The following is a 17,904-nucleotide window of genomic DNA, read 5'->3' as shown; positions in this document are numbered from 1 at the left end:
GAAACGAAACAAGCAGGCACGCAAGAGTATTTTCAGCGTTTACCGCCTACATCAATTCTGCGTCATCTCTGGCAATCTCGCCGCTCGCCCGCCTGCCGTAGCAAGATATACGTACAAATGGCTCTCCGATGATCCGTACAACTCCCTCGAAGAAACAAGGCAAAGGAAAAACAGACAACCATAGCAAAAGGGGGTGACGACCCTTGCCCGTTGGGGTGGTCTTGTAACAGTGTAGCATAGCAAGTTTATTGCATTTATTGCACTGGCGACCAGGGCATGGGCGTCAGGATCCTCGACTCCATCTTCTGGATGAGGGGCACCGTCTTGTGGACCGTCTCGCTCCATCCCTCAATCTGCCAGCTCTGTTCGCGACGGATCTTGCGCTCCTCCAGGTTGGCAAACTGCCAGAGGTGGTGGACGGTGTTGAGGTCGCCAATCTGGACGAACCAGGCGCCGACGCCCTCCATGACCTCGCGGCGGGCCTTGAGGCCGCGCCGCCAGTGCGTCTCCCACTCGAGCAGGTTGCCCGGGTGCAGGGTGTAGGAGCGCAGCTCAAAGATGCCGCCGAGTTTGCGCGGGGGCGTCGTGGGCCAGAAGGAGAACTCCTGCATGAGGGAGTTCTTCCTCGAGTGGATGAGGCTGCGGAGCTTCTTTTCAAAGTCGGCGTACTCGGGGTGGTTGGCGATGTTGTGGATCGACTCGTGGTAGCCCTGGTATCGCTGGTACTCCCAGATGTGGACTGACTCGTTAGTTGATTGAAACACAGGACCTCCTGCGGCTGCCGGTGCAGGTGGGCGTGTACTCACCAAAGGTGTTGGTGTCGCCAATCTCGGTCCTCCAGCTGCCCACGAGGTGGACCTTGTTCTCGGGCAAAGCGGCCATCTTGGGGTACCAATTGCTGATGAGGTCGACGTACTCCTCGAGCCTGTCCTGCTTGACCTCGTGGAAGGAGATGGTGTGAACATATTTGCCGCGGGCAAGGACCTGGCTGAAGCTCGCCTCGAGCTGGGCCTCGAGCTCGCGTCCTTCCTTGGTACCATAGATGAGGTTCGTTAGCGGGCCGGCCTTCTTGGTGGGCTCTTTGGCGTCGGCCTTGGATCCTGCAGAAGAGGCCTTCAGTGAGCCGAGTTTCTCGGCGTCGGCGGGCGACAGGGAGGAGGAGGGGGGAGGGGGAGAGGAACGATGAGCCCACGCACTTGCTTCCCGCTGCTTCTGCTGGTCGACCAACTGCTCTCGGAATGCCTGCTGCCTCTTGTTGAATTCTTCGACGCTCTGGGGCGAAGCGCTGATGTCGGCCATGCCGGGCGTCTTGGTACATGGCTGGCCAGTGGTGGAGAAGGCAGCTCGCAGCGCCGTGCGGGGGGTCGCCGCGCCGGCAGCTGCGCGCACCAAACGCTGGCTCAGCATGGTGAAGGTGAGGAGAGGGGGGAGGTGAGGAGGGGGTGACGGAGGGAAAGGAAGCGGTTGCTGGTGGTGCTGATGGTGTTGCTGAGGTCAAGGTGGCAGAAGCAATAGAAGGTTGGCGCCCCCGGCAAGGAAGAGGCGGCTGAATGGTTTGATCAACGCACGGGAGTGCGCACGGTAGATTGTGATCGAAGCGTCGAGCTATATTGAGATCCCAAGGTGCAGCAGGTAAAGAGGCAGCCCGGCGGAAAGCAGGCAGGTACTTCCGAGAGAGAGCAGGGACCGTGTTTTGCTGTTTGGCAGCGTTTCAAAAGGCAAAAGCGGGAAGCAAGCTGTTGCTGGTCAGATAGCCGCGCCGTGGGAGTGCAGCTTCAAGGGGTAATTGGATGGTGGTTTGGGGATGCCTGGATGCTGAGCAATGAGTGATCTCCTATTGCAGTTCACCCCCGCACTTGGAGTAAGGGTAATTGATTGGAAGGTCGGCCCAGGGCAGGTGATGCTGGCAGGCCAAAGGGGATGGATGTGCAGGATGGTGGTGTGGTGTGGTGTGGGTGACAGTGTGTGACGGACAAAGGGAGGGGGAAAGGGTGTGACCGTTACTCTCCCGTTGTACAGGTGCTGGATCTGGGGAAAGCTGGGCTTCGGGGGGGGGGGGCTCACCCACGGCAGAAGCAACGGGGGGGACAGCTCATGTGGGGCGGAACCCAGAACTGGCTCGTCTCGTCTGAGGACCAGTGCGGAGAAGCTGGGCATGATGTCACCTGACGGAGAAATCAAGCGCCGTCTGGAGACACGTGACGAGCGTCTTATCAGCCACGCGGCTTATCGACCAAAACGTCCAGTCAGCAAAGTGAGGAACTCCTGCCTGAGGCTGCATTGCCGGCTAGCGGCTCAACCCGACGACAGACGAGGCATCGGAGGAAAAAGGCTCTCTCTTGATAGCTTCACCTCGGACCCTTGAATCAACCACCCTCAAACGCCAATCCCCACCAACCCAACGCCTCTCCCACAAATCGCCAAGATGCTCTTCGGTGCTACCCCCCTCAAGAAGTTCCCGGCGCCCGTTCGTACGTCAATCGCTGCTGCATCCGCTCGCGCCTCGCATTCGTGCTGACCCGAATATAGTGAGGCCCATGGCTCCCTTCTACGCCGCTGGTACGATTGCCGACTCCTGACCCCCGAACCTCGACACAAAAACCTGCCAAACGGCAACAGACGACAAACTCGAGACGAACTCAGCATACTGACGCACGACAGGCCTCATCATCGCCTACGGCATCAACTCTGCCCAGAACGCCATGATGGCTTGTATGTCCTCCATGAGCCATTGCCGGCCTACAAAGCACGCAAAAACTGACAGCGCATTGCAGCCGATGAGTGGAAGAAGGATGCCCGCAACCCTGCCGTCAAGGGCGGTCACTAAATCGATAATCGATCGGGACGGGCCGCCAAGGGGATGGAAGTCGTATGAACAGAGGCTAGTTCGGCAAGGAACACACACGCATCGAACGACCACCGACGACGTGCTAGAGGGCGATTGTATCATAGACCGGCGACACGCATTAATTGAGTTGTTACCGATTTGCCACCCACACCTTCATTCATACGAGTACGCGACGCTATCTCAGGCCTTTATGAATCATGGCTGTTTGTCGACGACCACGCACATCCCCCTACAGAAATGTACTGACCATCGTGACACTTTGAACCATGGAGTGTGACCGGGGTCATTACTGAGGTCTCATACTACGGCGTGTCATCTGTTCTCCGAAATAGTCCTCACGCGCCTCCGAGTGATCGGAAGTGAACTCATAATCACGTGACGTCCCAATCCGCAATGTGTACTACATCTCGCGAATCTTCAATTCGAAAGTTTAATGACAGCCGCGACGGATCGTAGATACATGAATTACATGCTGCCGTCAAGAACGACTTGCCGTACGCTTCAAATCGGTATGAATCATCCGGCGACTTCGCATGTCCTGCATTTGATCGGCTCCCATGCGCCCTTACAGTGACAATTGCATGCTAGATCCACTTAATGAGGCGCTCTTCAACTCAACAACCGCACCACATGCGATCTTTCAGATTGTTCAGGCACCCGGCTTTACGACGTCCGACGCCTCCAGGTACACGTATACTGCCAAGTTATCCTTCTACATCCTACGTGGGGCTCTGTAGATTTAGTACTCCCACCATAGTTGCACCCATGTCTACGGCAACAAACCCAGCGCCTAACGGCACGGCCGATAAGAAACAAAAAGCAAACACCAGAAAGGAATTCAAAATTCTCATGCTACATGGTAAGCTATACGCATCCAGCCTTCTCAAGCTCTCATTCTATCAAGTGCCGCCCATCATAGGATGTGCGGTGGAATACTACATCTCACCCGAAAATACAACCAGTCGCAAAACTCATCTCCATCTTACTGTCCCTTGGAGGCCTTCACTAACACGCGCCAGGCTACACACAATCGGGGCCCCTCTTCCGCTCCAAGACGCGCGCGCTCGAGAAGCTCCTAGCCAAGGCCCTCACGCCCCTGAATCTGACCCTGAACTGCATCTACCCCACGGCGCCGATCAAGCTCAACCCCGCCGACATCCCCGGCTACCAGCCGCCGGCGGACGACGCCGAGGACACGCCGGCGCCGGACTCCTGGGCCTGGTTCCGCCCGCCGCGACAATCTGTCCGACGCCGACAGGCAGTCTTACATTGGTCTCGACGAGGGCATGGCGGCCATAGCCTCGACCCTGCGCTCGTCCGGCCCCGTCGACGCCGTCCTCGGCTTCAGCCAGGGCGGCGCCGTCGCCGCTCTCGTCGCCGCCGCCCTGGAGACGCCGCATCGTGACGTCCACGCCGAGCAGGCCGCCTGGGTGGCGGCCCTGCGCGAGGCCAACGAGGGCCGCGGCCTGCGGTTCGCGGCCGTCTACTCGGGCTTCTTCGCCGTGGACGAATCGCTGGCCTGGTGCTTTGAGCCCAAGATCCAGACGCCGACCATCCAGTTCATCGGCAGCCTCGACACGGTCGTCGACGAGGGCCGCAGCCGGGCGCTGGTCGACCGCTGCGAGGAGGCGGCGGTCGTGGTCCACCCAGGCGGCCACTATGTGCCCATCTCGAAGGAGTGGGCCATGGCGCTGGCGGGGTACGTCAAGCACCATGCGCAGGATCCAGAGGCCGCCAAGATGTAGGGGAGTCCGTCAATGCATAGCACGCAACATAGACACTAGATGATCGCAAGGTAGACATCAAGGTTACATGCCCCGTTTCGACGGGGGTGGTATTCTATATTCTACAGTGACAAGTCTCCAGGCGAGTCCGTGTTCTCGTCACAATCACAGAGCCGCTTCGCCGCCCAGCCGTTTGTAGCCGATCCTCCAAAGCAGACACTTGTAGCCGTTCCCAGAGCGTGTGAAGACTGACACACTGTCAGACTGGCTTAGCGTGCCTTGGCGGCCGTCTTGCCCTTGCTTGACTTGGACGTCGGCTGGATGCGCGCCATCATCTCCTCCTTGGTGATGAGGTGGTCGATCCTCTCCAACAGACCGAGAAGGCTCTTCATGTTGCCGCTCCACTCGTTCAGGACGTCATCGGCGTCTCTGGGCTTGGCGAAGCTGACAATGCGCGCTGGTCGGTCAATCTTGGCGTAGACCGTCTTGGAGGTGACCAGGTCACTGATGTACTTCTCCGTTTCATCTTCGGCCAGATCCAACAGCTGCGTGAGACGGCTCATTTGGATGCGAGTGTAATACTTGGCCACAACGCGGACGTTGTGCTCGATTACACGCTTGCGAAGATCCTCCCAGCGCTGGTGCGCCTTCTCATCCGCAGATTGACCAGCCTGGGCGTCGAAAACGTCGGTCTGGCAGAGATCAGGGCCGAACCTCTTGGCCACTTCGGGCCACCTCATAAGCTCATGAACTGTGAAGAGCTTCAAAATCTCCTCCTCGACGGGCACCTGGGCATTGCGCGTGTCACGCAGAATTCGGTGCAGGAGGTCATGCTGCTCGTTGTCGTGGGGTGCGAGGATGACAAAGTAAATGATGCGCTGGAGAACCTAGAAACAGAATTAGCGGTGCGTAGAACGAACAGGCAAAACTCTCGGACGTACTGGGTGCAGCTTGGCAGGGTCGTTCTCGACAGCCTCCGTGTCCAGGACTTGTCGGTAGTTCTTGCAAACCTCGAGGTACTTGTTGTCGTGCTTCGCCAGGATGATCTGCTGCTCGTAGTATCGCAGCTTGAGGTCTGTTGTGTCATCCACCTTTTCTTCTGGCACCTCTTCACCACGAAGCCTCTTCTTCTCGCGCTCCTTCTGCTCCTTCTCCAGCTGCTCGGGTGTCTTCTTCGGTTTCCTTGACAGATACCGGGTGCTGATCTTCCTGCTCAGAATGCCAGCCTGGGTCCAGTCTCCGCTCTCGATGCACAGGGCGACCTGCGCAAGGATGAACTCTGTCTTTTCTCTTCGGTCCATGGAACCAAACGTTTCCACCTGCAGTTCGCACAGAATCTCTGTCGCGGCCTTGAGGTCGCCCTGTTCCTTCTTGATATCGGACAGAATCTTGGTGACGCGCGCGCGCTCGACTTCGACGAAGATCTTGCCCTCGGTGACAGTTCGTAGAGTCTCAATGAGCGACAGCTTGGTTTTGAGGTCTGGCGTCTCGTCGAGGAAGCCAACAACGGTCTGCACCATCTTGGTGATGGCCTGCTTCAGCTGACTGTGCTTCTTCGACAGGACGAGCACCTGCTCGTTGAGGAGAGACCAGTTCTTCGCATTCTTGCAGATTGTGACGATGGCGACCAGCACACGAGACGTGGAGGCGAGATCTGAAGCCTGGGGGTTGGTCAGCAATATGTTTGGTGCTCGCATGACGTCGACAAACGCACTTGACGGGTTTGCTTCTCGAGCACGGCAAGACGCTCGACAGCGGCCTGGATGTCGCTCTACAATTCCATAGTTAGCGGCGATCCTGTTGTTGTTGTGTTCGTAGGCTGGCGCACCGATGCGAGCTGCTCCGCTTCGGGGATCTGCTTGTCGGCCTCCTTCGAGAAGTCCTTCTCGGGCTTGAGGGCTCCTTCCGACATGATGGCGGGTATTTGTGGTTTCTTGACACGATTGGTCTTCTGTCGGTAATCGGGGCGTTGAACAGATATCGAGGAAATGGGGTGTTGGTGGTTGATGTTGCAAGGGTGGTGATGATCGTTGTTTGGCGGCGACCTGGAGCTTCTCTGGTCGAAGCCCGCCCAGGCTAGGTACCAGGTAGCTCACGCAACATGCTCGTGCCTGCCGGCGGCCCACAATTGCGCATGGTGACGGCAAAGCGTTTGGCCGGTCGCCGGTGGTGTGCTGACGTAATGGAGCAACAGGATCATGACTTTTGGTTGAGGCTAGCACCGTCCGAATTTATTGTTCACTTCTTGGAAATCAGCGTGTTAATCGTCAGACTTAAGTGATTGTTTACGGCCTGTCAAGCTACGAAGCTGTGCTCAAGAATGGCATGCCGTGGCTTGTGAAGCGTTGAGTAACATGAGCATAAGTCTTGCTGTGAGGTCGAAATACCGGATACATGATACCGTCAAGCATCTGGGAAGTTGTCGAGTCACTTTACGGGGCGCAAATGCAATGCTCACGTGTCCCGTTTGGCACATTAACGGTAGACAAGTGCCAGTCGCGTCCTGTTTGGTCAAGTCTATTCAACAGCATCATGATGCTTCACTTGCCTCAAGGTTAGGCCGGCGCTGAACACCATGCCAAGCCTCCAAAGCATATTCTACTCATTAGGATCATCATGGGCGCGCAGGGAATTTCATGTGATAGGTTGGTTTTATCATTTGTCCATTACTAGGCAGACTGTAGACGTTTCAAGCCTGCCCCTCATATGTATCGCTACGGCTAAATTTACAGCCACTGTGAACATGGCGTAACCCGCAAACTTTCTATCCGAAATGCAACGCTTAAGCCTCGGCGGGAGCGTCGGGCAGGCTGTCGATGACAATGGTGGTGGGGTTCTGCTGCTGGCAGATAAAGTCACCAAGGCCGCCAGCACGGCAGTGGGTGAAGATCTCGCCAGTGCCGTAGAAGCCGACGCTGTCCAAGAATGTCAGTCATCGCGGGTTGGGTTATCTCACGTCCCAAGGGGAGGGTCAACTTACGCAAGGCCGAGCTCGTGGTACAGGCTCAGAGCGAACTCATACTGCTTACCAGAGGACAGGGCGAAGCGGTACTTGGACTCGCCGCAGGTGATGACGTTGGAAGGCAGGCCGGGGTTCTGGGCCTCGCAGAGGAGGCCGTCGGCGTCGTCGCCGCTCAGCTTGAAGTTGACGTACTTGATGGTGCCGTCCTCGCCCTTGCGGACGTTGAAGTCGGCAATGTCAATGTTCTCGTACATGTTGGGGTCGGGAGGAGCACCGGTGGAGCCGGGAGACGCGGGGGCCGCGAGGGCAGAGGCGCCAAAGAGGGCGGCGGCGGCGGCGAGGGTGAACTGCATTTTGATGTTGGGTGAGGTTGAAGGGTTGAGGGTTTGTGTGAAAGATTGGTGATGGTGTCAAGTCTCAAGGATGCTCTGATGTGGTTCGATGTGTTGGTCTGGTTCCAAACCTCTAGCAGAGACTGGCGATGCTGTCTTTTTATACTACATCTCGAGACTCGATACGAATGCTCAACGTCACAAGCCTCCGACGCAACCTAGAGGTCGACGTCACCAACACTCGACGGGCGGAGACGGCAGTGTGGATCGCAAGTCGGGCTACGTGCCGGACCTTCTCCAGATTTCCGTCTCTTGGCCACCGATACGAGGCGCCCGAAGTAGTCTTGGCCCCGGCAAGCAACGGGTACGCTAAGCTACGTAGCATGCCTAGACGCAGGGTCCCATCTGCGGCAAGCGATCGAGCTGTTCTACTCTCGCCCGCCCGCCTCTTCTGCGACCACCAGCTCGCAACCTCGTCTGGGTTCCTCACCTGAGTTTCCACTACGAAAACAGCCAGCTAATCGGCAGCCTCGGCCGCCGCCCAGCCATGCGACCTTACTGCCGTTGCATTGCTTGACGATAGCGGTGGCGTCGTTGACGATCTTCTCGTATCGCCCCGGGGCAGGGTCCTTTCTCCGATGTGGAGAGCGCGCTATGCAGGGCTGCTGATCAGGTCAATTGCGAGCAAGCCGGCATTCCAATGTCTTGCCAGAGAGATGTATGTGGGAAGGGGAAACGCTCCACTGCCAACATTGCATTTCGCCCCGTGCGGCAACAGCCTTATTCGTGTTCCTCGATCATACTGACACGGAGGCCTGACGTCGTTGCAAACCTGGGGCGAGCTGAGAACTGGGCAGCCAATGATGGAAGCCAAGTCGGACAGGCCCACCATGACTCGGGCCGCTATATCTCCTCTCCCTCTCCCTCTCTCTCTCGTACCAGTGGCAACGTGTCGGCTCCGAACCGTCCGGCCGTTCGCTCTCTCCGTTCATCCAATATCCCTGGGTTAGGCTTCGTCGTGCATGATTGCTGCGCTTCTTCTCGTAGCGGCCAGGGCATTGCTATTTCGAGAGCATTATGCAATGGGTGGCGCGGCCCTCCCGCAACCTGGCGCAGTTCAGCGCTCTAGCGCTGTTTTTCGGTGTTCGCTGTCCAGATTTGTCGTCATTGTCATCGAGAGTTGGCCCAAAGAGGGTGAAGAGGGTCCCATGCTGGCTCCAGATTTCCGAAAGCAAACCTTCTGCACTGATTCAGGCAACATCCTCTTCAGCCCAAGATCACCGTAGCACTAAGTACGTACTCTCCAACATCATTCTCGTCATGAGGCTGTCTTGTGTCGATCAACGGATGGTTTTCGTTTGGTCACTTCTCATGTTACGTTACCACTGGCGCCTTAGACATCCAGCCGGCTTGAAAGTCAGGCGTTCTGAATGAGCCTCACCACGTTGATAGTTCGGATAACATGCACCTCTGATTTTATTTTCTAACAAAATTTTATTTTTAGCGAAATAAATCCCTCCAAGAAAGCTGGAACTACGAGCAGTCACATGTGGGTGTTCTCGTCTTTCAGAGTCTGGATGCAGGTGAGTGACGATTGCGGATGAGTGGAATTCAGCTGCTGCCCGAAGATGAACCACAGTCCCGCATCAAGCACCTCCAAGTACACACGTACAAGGCAAGTCGAGTGCGGCCACCAGGGGGAGAGGTTTTCAACGTTTTCCCAACAGGCGTTCTCGGTATACGTTCGCCTTTACAATGCAATTCATTACTCTGGCGGATTTTGCATTTCTTGACAGTAGCTCCTCGTTCTTTGCTATCACGCTGTCACTTTGCATCTGGGTGTGTTTACGCCGGTAGTCCAATGCGTTCTCTACTTATCCCATTACTTTGCAGTATGCCCACGCGTCAACACACTCTTCACGTGGCAGAGCAGATTGCTCCGTGATCACTTTGCCCCCTGAAAGTCTAGAGAACATCACAAAAGTTCCTTTGGCGACGATTCACGAGTTGCGGATGTGGCTCTGGCTGGTGAGGACTGTTTAACTATCTCGACTACTAGAGTCTAAAGCTTCTACCCGATGCCCGTTGCCAGGTCCCGAGCCCCAAGCAAGAGGTATGACCCTCTTCCGTTCTAAGCAAGATACCTGAGAAGACTGATATGGAAACCAATAGCATCATATGTTTTAAGCCAAGAGGCTCCCGCACTAGGTAATGACTGAGGTACGCAGCAAAAGAAAGGCCACGTGGTTACTAGAAGTTGGCCTTGATCAAGCGGGTGATTTGCTCAACAGTCTCCTTCTGGATCTCGGCCTTGGCATCCTTCGTCTCGGTTGGCTTGGCTGTCGAGACAGGCTTGGCAGTGGAGTTCTTGAACGAGATCATCTTCTTGACAGGCTTGGAGACGTATTTGGGGCTTGGTGTTTTCTTCTTCACGATGGTCAGCAGAAGCTTTTAGATCAACAGGGGGATACTGCTTACATACCAAGGCCTCACCCTTCGCCTCGTCCTCCTCGTTTTCAGGGCTGAGGCCACGGCGGACGTTCCTGATGGGATATCCAAAGGGCACGCCGACCCTGCGAACACCAACGGGGACAATCTGAGGGGTGGCCATGACGGGGGCCGGAGCGGGCTGGGGCACGTAGGCCGGCTGAACCGGCTGGACCGGCTGGGCCGGGTGGTAGACGGGCGCGACCGGACCGGGCTGGTAAGCAGGCACGGGCTGAGGAAAGTTGACGTAGCGGTTGACGCCAGCGTTGACATCGTCGGCGTCCTGAGCCTTGGCCTCCTTGCGGTCCCTTTCCTCGCGCTCCTTCTGCCACTTGTACTCGCGCTCGTCCTCGGCTTCGCGCTCAGCCTGCTTGGCGGCGGCCTCGTCAGACTCGCGCTGCTTGCGCTCGAGATAGAGGCGGTCCAGGCGCTGCGACTCCTCAAGGATCTTGCGCTCCTCCTCCTTTTCCTTCTTGCGGGAGTCGGCGAGGGCTTTCTTAACCCAGGAGGTGACGTCCTTCTCCTGCTGCTTGTTGATCTTCTGGAGGCGCTTCTTCTCGGCGAGCTGGTCGGCGGCCTTCTGGACCTCGGCGGCGTCCTCGGCGGCATCCTCGGCGGCCTTGCGCTCCTGGTACTCGGCCTCCTCGGCCTCGGCGGCCTTCTTTGCCTCGAGGGCGGCACGCTCAGCCTCCTTTTGCTCGGCGATCGCGCGTTGCTTGGCTTCCTGCTCGATGGCGTTGGCCTCGGCCATGGCGTCCTTGATCCATCCGTTGATTTCTTCCTTGGTGGCGGCGGGCGCGGCAGGTTTCGGAGCAGGCTCGGTCGCCTTGATGACGCCGGAACCGCTGTTGTACACAGACTTGGCGGCGCCGGATGCGCCGTTGTACGCAGCCTTGACGGCGCCGGAACCTCCGCTGGGCTCAGAATTGAGGGTCTTGCCCGTACGAGGGGCCTGGGTGCCGGCGTTGACGGAGCCAAGGAGGGCGCAGGCCGTGAGGATACCAGTAGCGAAACGCATTTTGGGTTTGTTTGGGAGAGATGGGAGCTGTGGGTGTAAGTGTTCGTGTCAGTGAAGTTGAAGTTGGCCGATTCCGAGTGTCGATGAGGGAAAGATGAGTTTCTAGAAAGATGAGACCTAATCCCAAATGCGTCGCTCTTATATAGATTCCCAGAGAGCTCAACTGGCATGGTTTTCCTTGCTCAAAAAGGTCCTCTAACCTAAGCTGTTTGCCTTTAGAGGCACATGATGGAACTTTTTGAAGGCCTACAGGGTGTGGGAACCCTCATGGGAGTTTGAGACGTCAAGGTTCTGTACAGTTCTCTCACAGGAGTGCTTCAATTTTCAAAATACAAGCCTTGGTAACAGGGTGCCACACTCCTACGCCTGCCGCCTGACGCCTCCCATGAATCGCTTCAAACCACCAGTCAGGGTTGGCAGGGCAGTCCATGATCGCACGTTGCTTTAGTTTTGGCAACAAATGCATGTGTTCGGGCACGTGCTGGGACCGAAAGGGACATGAGCTTCCTCTCAAACCTGGCCATGCTTCAGTTTCTTTGGGGGGTTGCGGGGGAGATGGACTCTGAGGTTGTGAGCCTGAATAGAGATGATTCACGTCCAGATATATGTCCGCGATTTTAGGTACGTTCACGAACGTCGAATGATGGATGGCAACCGAACCAAAAGGCAGACTCAGATGTGATCATGGGGCGAATGAAGGCTACGAAGGATAGGATGGCCAGGAGATATGGTCTTGAAAGGTTCTGAACGACATCGGCTCTCCAGGTTCCATGCCTTCTTCAGCTCGATTCGGTATGTGAAGCAGGGCAAGTCAAGCAACGATTAAGCGTAACCACAATATATGGTCACACCTTGATGAACATGAGCCATTACAAAGCCTATTATAATTGACATGTCCGGATCATGAAGAGACCAGTCAAAGCTAAGACAACAAGCTCCAAGTGGAATCATTTTGGGCATCTCATTGACCACGTTTTTCTTCAGATAGTCAAGACCACCAAACCGATTTGTATGGTCAGCACCTCGACCACACCATGAAGTCCATCTCCGACCTCGAAATCAGCAAAGTGAGATCTTTGCAGGGCAGGCCTCCGTTCGTCAACACCACAGACAGCAAGGGACGATGCCAACCTTGCTAGTCCCCTCACGCCACGAGAGGTACTCAGGGTTCAGATCATGGCTGCCAGCCCGCAAAGGTTCGCCAGAGGCGCTCCCGTCGAGTCTCAGCCACCATTCTGTCGACCACGATGCTCGACGAACCTAAAGCAGCAAATGGCAACCCTTGCAGTAGTCTTTTCCAATCGAGTACGCTTTGACAATGTCGCCATTGGGTGACTTTGACGCATGATGCTGTAAAATGTGTGTGCCACGGTCCAAGTTGGTCGAGGGATGACACCGCGTTGGTGGGCAAAATCCGAGATATGCTGGCTCAGAAGCAGCGCCCCATTGTCGTTCGTTGGCTGCGAGCCGCCAGCTGTCCTCGGCCATCGTTGGAGGCCTTTCGATCATACACTTTGACAGCCATATTTAGCGCATACAACGTGAGACATAAATTCCATTGACCAGCCTGACTATCTCGAGCGAGGACTTGTAAAAAAAAACCACGCCAGTTCGAAGAAACAAAACCGCAAATCAGATAACAGAACGACAGAGCTTCCGGAGTCTGGCCTCCTAATGGCGAGAGGCGAAACAAGGGATATGCTCTACGAAGAAGTGAAATGGTTCAAGACGCGAGTAAACCGCTCGATCAAGTTCAGAATTCTTTTCTCCGCTCGCCAATTTCTCCTGTACCAGTAACTTTCCACGCCAAAAAAAAATCAAAAAATCCCGTAATGCAATACTCAACACGTACAACATCTCCTTTAAACTTCATAGCCCGTTGCTCGTCACGCGAGTGCTGCAAGGTGCATGCATGGTGGCGTCGTCGAAGGAGAGAAGCCTGCCATTCTTTCGGCGGCGCATGCGCAATTGTGCGAGAAGACCACCCTTTCCAAGGGGCAAGGGTGGATTCAAGGGGGAACGCTGTCGGCGATCCTGATAAAGTACAGCAGAAGAAGCGAATGGAAGAGAAAGATGCTTCGGCCCATGAGTTGGATTCCCCGTTCCGCCTACGCCTGCTACCCAGAGTTGTCTCGCGACCAGAAATTCCAGATATGCAGCGAACTACTAGATAACAGACGTTCGCCTGTGCGGTGGGCGAAGGAGGTCACCATTTTGGCCTGACACAAGATTGCGCTTAGGCAGTGACGGTCGGCGCGTTGCCGGGGGGGAGCACGTTCTTAGCAAAAGAACCCTGCATGTTGCCTGGAAACGATTAGTATTATTACTGGTTCGAGAAGGAACAGATATCTGCAAACTTACCAGCAGGGAAGTAGTTGCAGACGGTGTACCAGACGCCCATGTTGGGGTCCATGGTGCCCTTTTCGCAGAAATGGACAGCACAGCCGAGGGTGGTGGTGTCAACCCAGACAAGCTGGGAGTAATGGCCCCACTCCATGAAGTTGGTCATGTCGGGCTCACCACCGTAGAAGTTGGGCGAGTACAGGTTCACCTCGCCGTTGTACCACATGTTGGTGGTAGCCTGGGAGACAGCCTTGGCGGCACCGAGCGAGTCGCCGTCAGTGGCGCCCCACATGGCGAGGTTCTGGCCGTAGCCACCGCCACCAGGAGTCCTACGTGATGTTAGCATCATCTTCTGCCAGATAACAATTCATGGGGGGTTACTGACAGGTCGTGCTCGAAGACACAGGTCTGCGCGGTCTGCAGGGCGTAAGCAGCGTAGTTGGAACCCCACACCAGGGCAGGGGCAGAGTTGTTCAGACGGTGAATGTTGTGGGCCTCAAGGGCGGCGGTCTGCATGTCATCGCTAATGGGGGCAGGAGCAGTCGTCTTAGGGGTCTCCTTGGGCTTCTCGGTCTCGGGCTCAGGCTGAGGCTCAGGCTGAGGCTCAGGCTGAGGCTCGGGGGCCGGAGCGGGCTCAGGAGCCGGAGCGGGCTCGGGCTGGGGCTCAGCCTTGATGGTGGAGAAGACGGGAGCGGGGGCTTGCTCAGGCTTCTTGGGCTTCTCGGGGAAGAAGTTGCCGGGAGTGGGAGCGGGCACCTCGGGAGCACCAGCGGTGACGGTGACAGTCACGTAGTCGATGTCCCAAACAGTCTCCATGGCGCGCTTGTCGATGGCGACACCGAGGGCCATGGCGGCGCTGGCAACAGCGAGAACGACGGAGGACTTCATTTTGGTAAAGAATGAGGTTGATCTGTTTTTTTGTTGTTAGCCTCGCCTGCGAAGACTAGGTCTTTTTCGTTGTTTCAAGATGTCGATCAGTGAGTTGCGAGCCGATGGGAAACGACCGAGAGTAGTGTTATATAGTGGGAAAGACAGTGGGTTGGTTGTAGTGATAGTGATGGTGCCTGAGTAGGACGTAGTGAGTGTGGAGATGGAGTGTACAGAACTGGAGAACCGATTCTTCCAAATGCGGAGGACGGTTTCGTGTTTTGTGCATTTGGGATCTGGACTGATGCGCAAGGGGTAATAGTATGATCGGCTGGAATGAAATTGACGATACTAGGGAGACATCGTAAGGTCAAAGGACGCGCCATGGAATGGGGAATGTGTTGTTCAGGGTAACAGCGCGAGAAGCGGCTTGGTGACTAGTGACACCTGATGTTGCAGTGAAGTGGAGAATGAACATGTGGCGATGGAGACGAAGGGAGGATAGGGATGAACAAGGGCCTTTGTTCACATGGCACACTCCGATCGCCAGGTTCTCTAGTACTGGTTGTGTTCGCCATGTGGATAATGCTGCCATGCAGGGGAAGACAAAGCGTCGTTGCAGGAACACGTAATGCACTCGACTGAAAGCAGACAAAGAGACCACCAAAAGCTTAAAAATCATCAGTGGAAGCTTACCTTGGAGGGGGTGGGTTCTTGTGGTGATGATTTAAAATCTGCTGGCTTTCCTGTCCAGGGGGGTGTGTGTGGTGAAGAGTGTGGAGAGGACGAGATGATATATATCTTCCGTCTTGATGCTCTGGTTGCAGCGCTGCTGATACGGTTCCGTCTAGGACCTCTGGTCGTTGATGATGGTGGGAGAGAGAGTGGGACTCGAGTTTCGTTTTTTTCGTCGACGACTGACTGTGAAGGATGGTTTGACGAAGGGAAGCCGCAAGTCTTGCTTGGGGGGACAACCGGAGGCAGGGGGCGAACGACAGAAAGTGGCAGAGAAAGGAGTGACAAGAAGTTGAGGTCGGCGTCGGAGGTCGGGCTGACTGAGCGGTGGTGGTAGTGGTGGTGAGGTTGAGGGGTGCTGGTGGTTTTAAGAAGGAGTGGAACGTGTCGTGAGAGACACTTGGTGACCGAGACCAAAGGGGTTTGGAAGGGAATGTGGTTGGCGATTGGCCGTGTAAGGAATGAACTGAGGTCGGATTTGCGGTCTCTCCTGGAGGGTGAAGAAGAAGGGGTCCAGAACGAGAGGAAAAGCGAGACGGACGTCGAGCTAAAAAGGATCGGAGAGAGCCAGACGACACTAGGATCTTGGGCTGCAGAACAGGTCGAGGCCGGGTTGTGTGAGTTGTTTGGGCTGTCTGGGTCTTCTGGGCCTTCTACTGTTTGGGTCCCTGGGCCGTGGGCGTTTTGCGGAGAAATGAAGGAAGTTGGGGGGGGGCGGCAGAGCCGAGAGTGCTTTTGCTTGTTCCTTCCTCATGTTGCTGGGTACTTGCTGCACTGCTGGCTCCGACAACCAGGGGTCGTTCCTTACCTACAGTACCTACCTTAGGTACTATCGACCTGCTCGGCGAAGCCAAGTCCTCCCCAGGCACCAAGGGAAGGGGTGTGGTTGCAGACCGTACCCGCTGCAAGTCAGGAACGCGCGGGTGTAGCTATGCCCTGCTGACCAATGAAGATTCGTGCCCTGAGCGCCACGGGGCAAATGCCCCTGCCGGAAAGAAATGGTGCACCCCGAGGGGCGTTGATGTATCCCGCCACAGGTACTTGTACCTGGGCATCTCCTACTCAAATCAACTCAGCTCGCTCAACTCTTAGTCCATCCCGTGGTCGTCAGGTGCCAATTAACGAAGCGCCGTGGTTGCACGGAGGCCTTTAGTACAGCACATTGTCCATGATTCTGTATGAAGCCCCGACGAGCTGATGTTTCGTCGGAGGAAGAGGCGTCTGGGTAACGCTCGGGCGGAGATGCAGAACTAACACGAATGTGAACACGAAGGGGGAGAGAGCCAACGCCAGAGCCTAAAGGCACAGCCTAGCCATGATGAGGTCCTCCTGCTTCTTTCAGGACAGCGTGCAACGCACACAAGCCTAGGGAGGTAGGTGACCTAACTTCCTACAGGAGGCACATGTTGAGCTACATGTAAGGATCTACAGCAGTACTTCCCGTCAGCAACGCACGGTACATCCACGGGCAGCAAGACGCGACTGGTTCAACACTGTCGATCCTGCCCAGGTTGCCAAAGTTTGCACTGCCAACGGCAAGACATGATCACCAGGCTGACGGTATCATGTCTTGCAGCCCCCTGACAACGTTCATCGACAGCGTCTATCGGGAAACCACCCTCCAAGCCAACATGGCGATGATCATGTCCATGCCGAAGGTTGTCGCTGATGAGGATGGTGGTCGAGTCCAGCGTTGAGAACTGGGGGCCCAACGGCATACGAGGAGAATAGGGGGCCAGGCATGCGATAGACAGTCCTTTCTTGGCTCGGCGCTCCGACGATGTACTTGCCCGGTCGACACTGCAGCCACCCCCTCTCCTTGTTTTCGCAGAGCATCGGCGTCAGCCAACCGTCTGCACCCAATGATCTCATCTCCAGGATCAAGCAAGCCCGTACCTTGCATTGGTGCCACAGACAATCTGGCAATCACACCTGATTGCTGCAAGGGTACCCTCCCGAAAGGCAGGGGCGAGAGAGGGGGTGGAGGGGCAGGATGGCTCCACTAAGGGGGGTTCTTCCTTCCCCTTAGACGCCACTAAGCAGGCCCGCTACTGTCTCTGAAACGGCTCCAATTTCGGTGGGGAGCCGCCCCAGCGGTCCTTGTTCGTCCAGTCTTGCTTTCTACGCAAACAGCCCTCTTCCCCCTCCCTCCTCTTCCTACCTAGCCTCGGTGCGCCTGCTGCGCGTGCTCCCTCGGGCGCCCTGGGCACGCTGTGAACACGTTCTTTGTCATGCCATCCCATCATCTTGTTTGCGTCTCTATCTGATATTAGGACGTTGGTATTACCACGACATGGGACGGCACTCGCTGCAGGGTCGTCCCCGGTAGTTCGGACACGGCATCGTTGACGGCATCATCTTCATGGCCCCCTCCCCGCCCCAGCAAGCACTCAAGGCCAGCGACAGACATGTTGCCTGCCTGTATGTCCCGCTTTCTGTATACGACCACGCTTATTACGCAGCCAACAGAGGATCTTGGGCCATGAACTCGCTGCATTTGCTGGTTCTGGACCGCTCTCAACAACTTTGGTGCCATGCCTCTCGACCTTGCATCCCAGTTTCCATAACCAAGGTAGTGAGTGAGGAAA

At 56.2% G+C, this 17,904-nt stretch overlaps 7 protein-coding genes across 7 annotated transcripts; 2 read left to right on the top strand and 5 right to left on the bottom strand.

Annotated features, from left to right (window-relative positions):
- Window positions 1-254: 254 nt before the first annotated feature.
- On the bottom strand, window positions 255-1,407 carry VDAG_02738 (NipSnap2; the record flags this gene model as incomplete). The annotated part of the gene is made up of 2 exons (XM_009653391.1): window positions 255-739; window positions 807-1,407. The coding sequence occupies 2 exons, from the start codon at window positions 1,405-1,407 to the stop codon at window positions 255-257; spliced, it is 1,086 nt and encodes a 361-aa protein (XP_009651686.1).
- A 1,018-nt stretch (window positions 1,408-2,425) lies between these two features.
- VDAG_02737 (dihydrofolate reductase) lies at window positions 2,426-4,593 on the top strand (the record flags this gene model as incomplete). Its single annotated transcript, XM_009653390.1, has 4 exons — window positions 2,426-2,471; window positions 2,662-2,712; window positions 3,437-3,533; window positions 3,990-4,593. The coding sequence occupies 4 exons, from the start codon at window positions 2,426-2,428 to the stop codon at window positions 4,591-4,593; spliced, it is 798 nt and encodes a 265-aa protein (XP_009651685.1).
- Window positions 4,594-4,841: 248 nt separating this feature from the next.
- Window positions 4,842-6,557, bottom strand: VDAG_02736 (26S proteasome regulatory subunit RPN5; the record flags this gene model as incomplete). The annotated part of the gene is made up of 4 exons (XM_009653389.1): window positions 6,401-6,557; window positions 6,287-6,343; window positions 5,514-6,233; window positions 4,842-5,459 (listed from the first exon to the last, which is right to left on the bottom strand). The coding sequence occupies exons 1-4, from the start codon at window positions 6,482-6,484 to the stop codon at window positions 4,842-4,844; spliced, it is 1,479 nt and encodes a 492-aa protein (XP_009651684.1). The 5' UTR covers window positions 6,485-6,557.
- A 797-nt stretch (window positions 6,558-7,354) lies between these two features.
- Window positions 7,355-7,887, bottom strand: VDAG_02735 (uncharacterized protein; the record flags this gene model as incomplete). Its single annotated transcript, XM_009653388.1, has 2 exons — window positions 7,355-7,487; window positions 7,553-7,887. 2 exons carry the CDS (start codon window positions 7,885-7,887, stop codon window positions 7,355-7,357), a joined length of 468 nt encoding a protein of 155 aa, XP_009651683.1.
- A 2,229-nt stretch (window positions 7,888-10,116) lies between these two features.
- Window positions 10,117-11,371, bottom strand: VDAG_02734 (uncharacterized protein; the record flags this gene model as incomplete). The annotated part of the gene is made up of 2 exons (XM_009653387.1): window positions 10,117-10,290; window positions 10,349-11,371. The coding sequence occupies 2 exons, from the start codon at window positions 11,369-11,371 to the stop codon at window positions 10,117-10,119; spliced, it is 1,197 nt and encodes a 398-aa protein (XP_009651682.1).
- A 2,236-nt stretch (window positions 11,372-13,607) lies between these two features.
- Window positions 13,608-14,602, bottom strand: VDAG_02733 (uncharacterized protein; the record flags this gene model as incomplete). Its single annotated transcript, XM_009653386.1, has 3 exons — window positions 13,608-13,675; window positions 13,733-14,043; window positions 14,100-14,602. 3 exons carry the CDS (start codon window positions 14,600-14,602, stop codon window positions 13,608-13,610), a joined length of 882 nt encoding a protein of 293 aa, XP_009651681.1.
- A 1,147-nt stretch (window positions 14,603-15,749) lies between these two features.
- Window positions 15,750-17,013, top strand: VDAG_02732 (uncharacterized protein; the record flags this gene model as incomplete). Its single annotated transcript, XM_009653385.1, has 3 exons — window positions 15,750-15,933; window positions 16,143-16,353; window positions 16,827-17,013. The coding sequence occupies 3 exons, from the start codon at window positions 15,750-15,752 to the stop codon at window positions 17,011-17,013; spliced, it is 582 nt and encodes a 193-aa protein (XP_009651680.1).
- Window positions 17,014-17,904: the final 891 nt, after the last annotated feature.

Source organism: Verticillium dahliae, genomic scaffold (assembly GCF_000150675.1).
Source record: "Verticillium dahliae VdLs.17 supercont1.4 genomic scaffold, whole genome shotgun sequence".
NCBI lineage: Eukaryota > Fungi > Ascomycota > Sordariomycetes > Glomerellales > Plectosphaerellaceae > Verticillium > Verticillium dahliae.
This window is presented reverse-complemented; position numbering and strand designations above follow the sequence as displayed.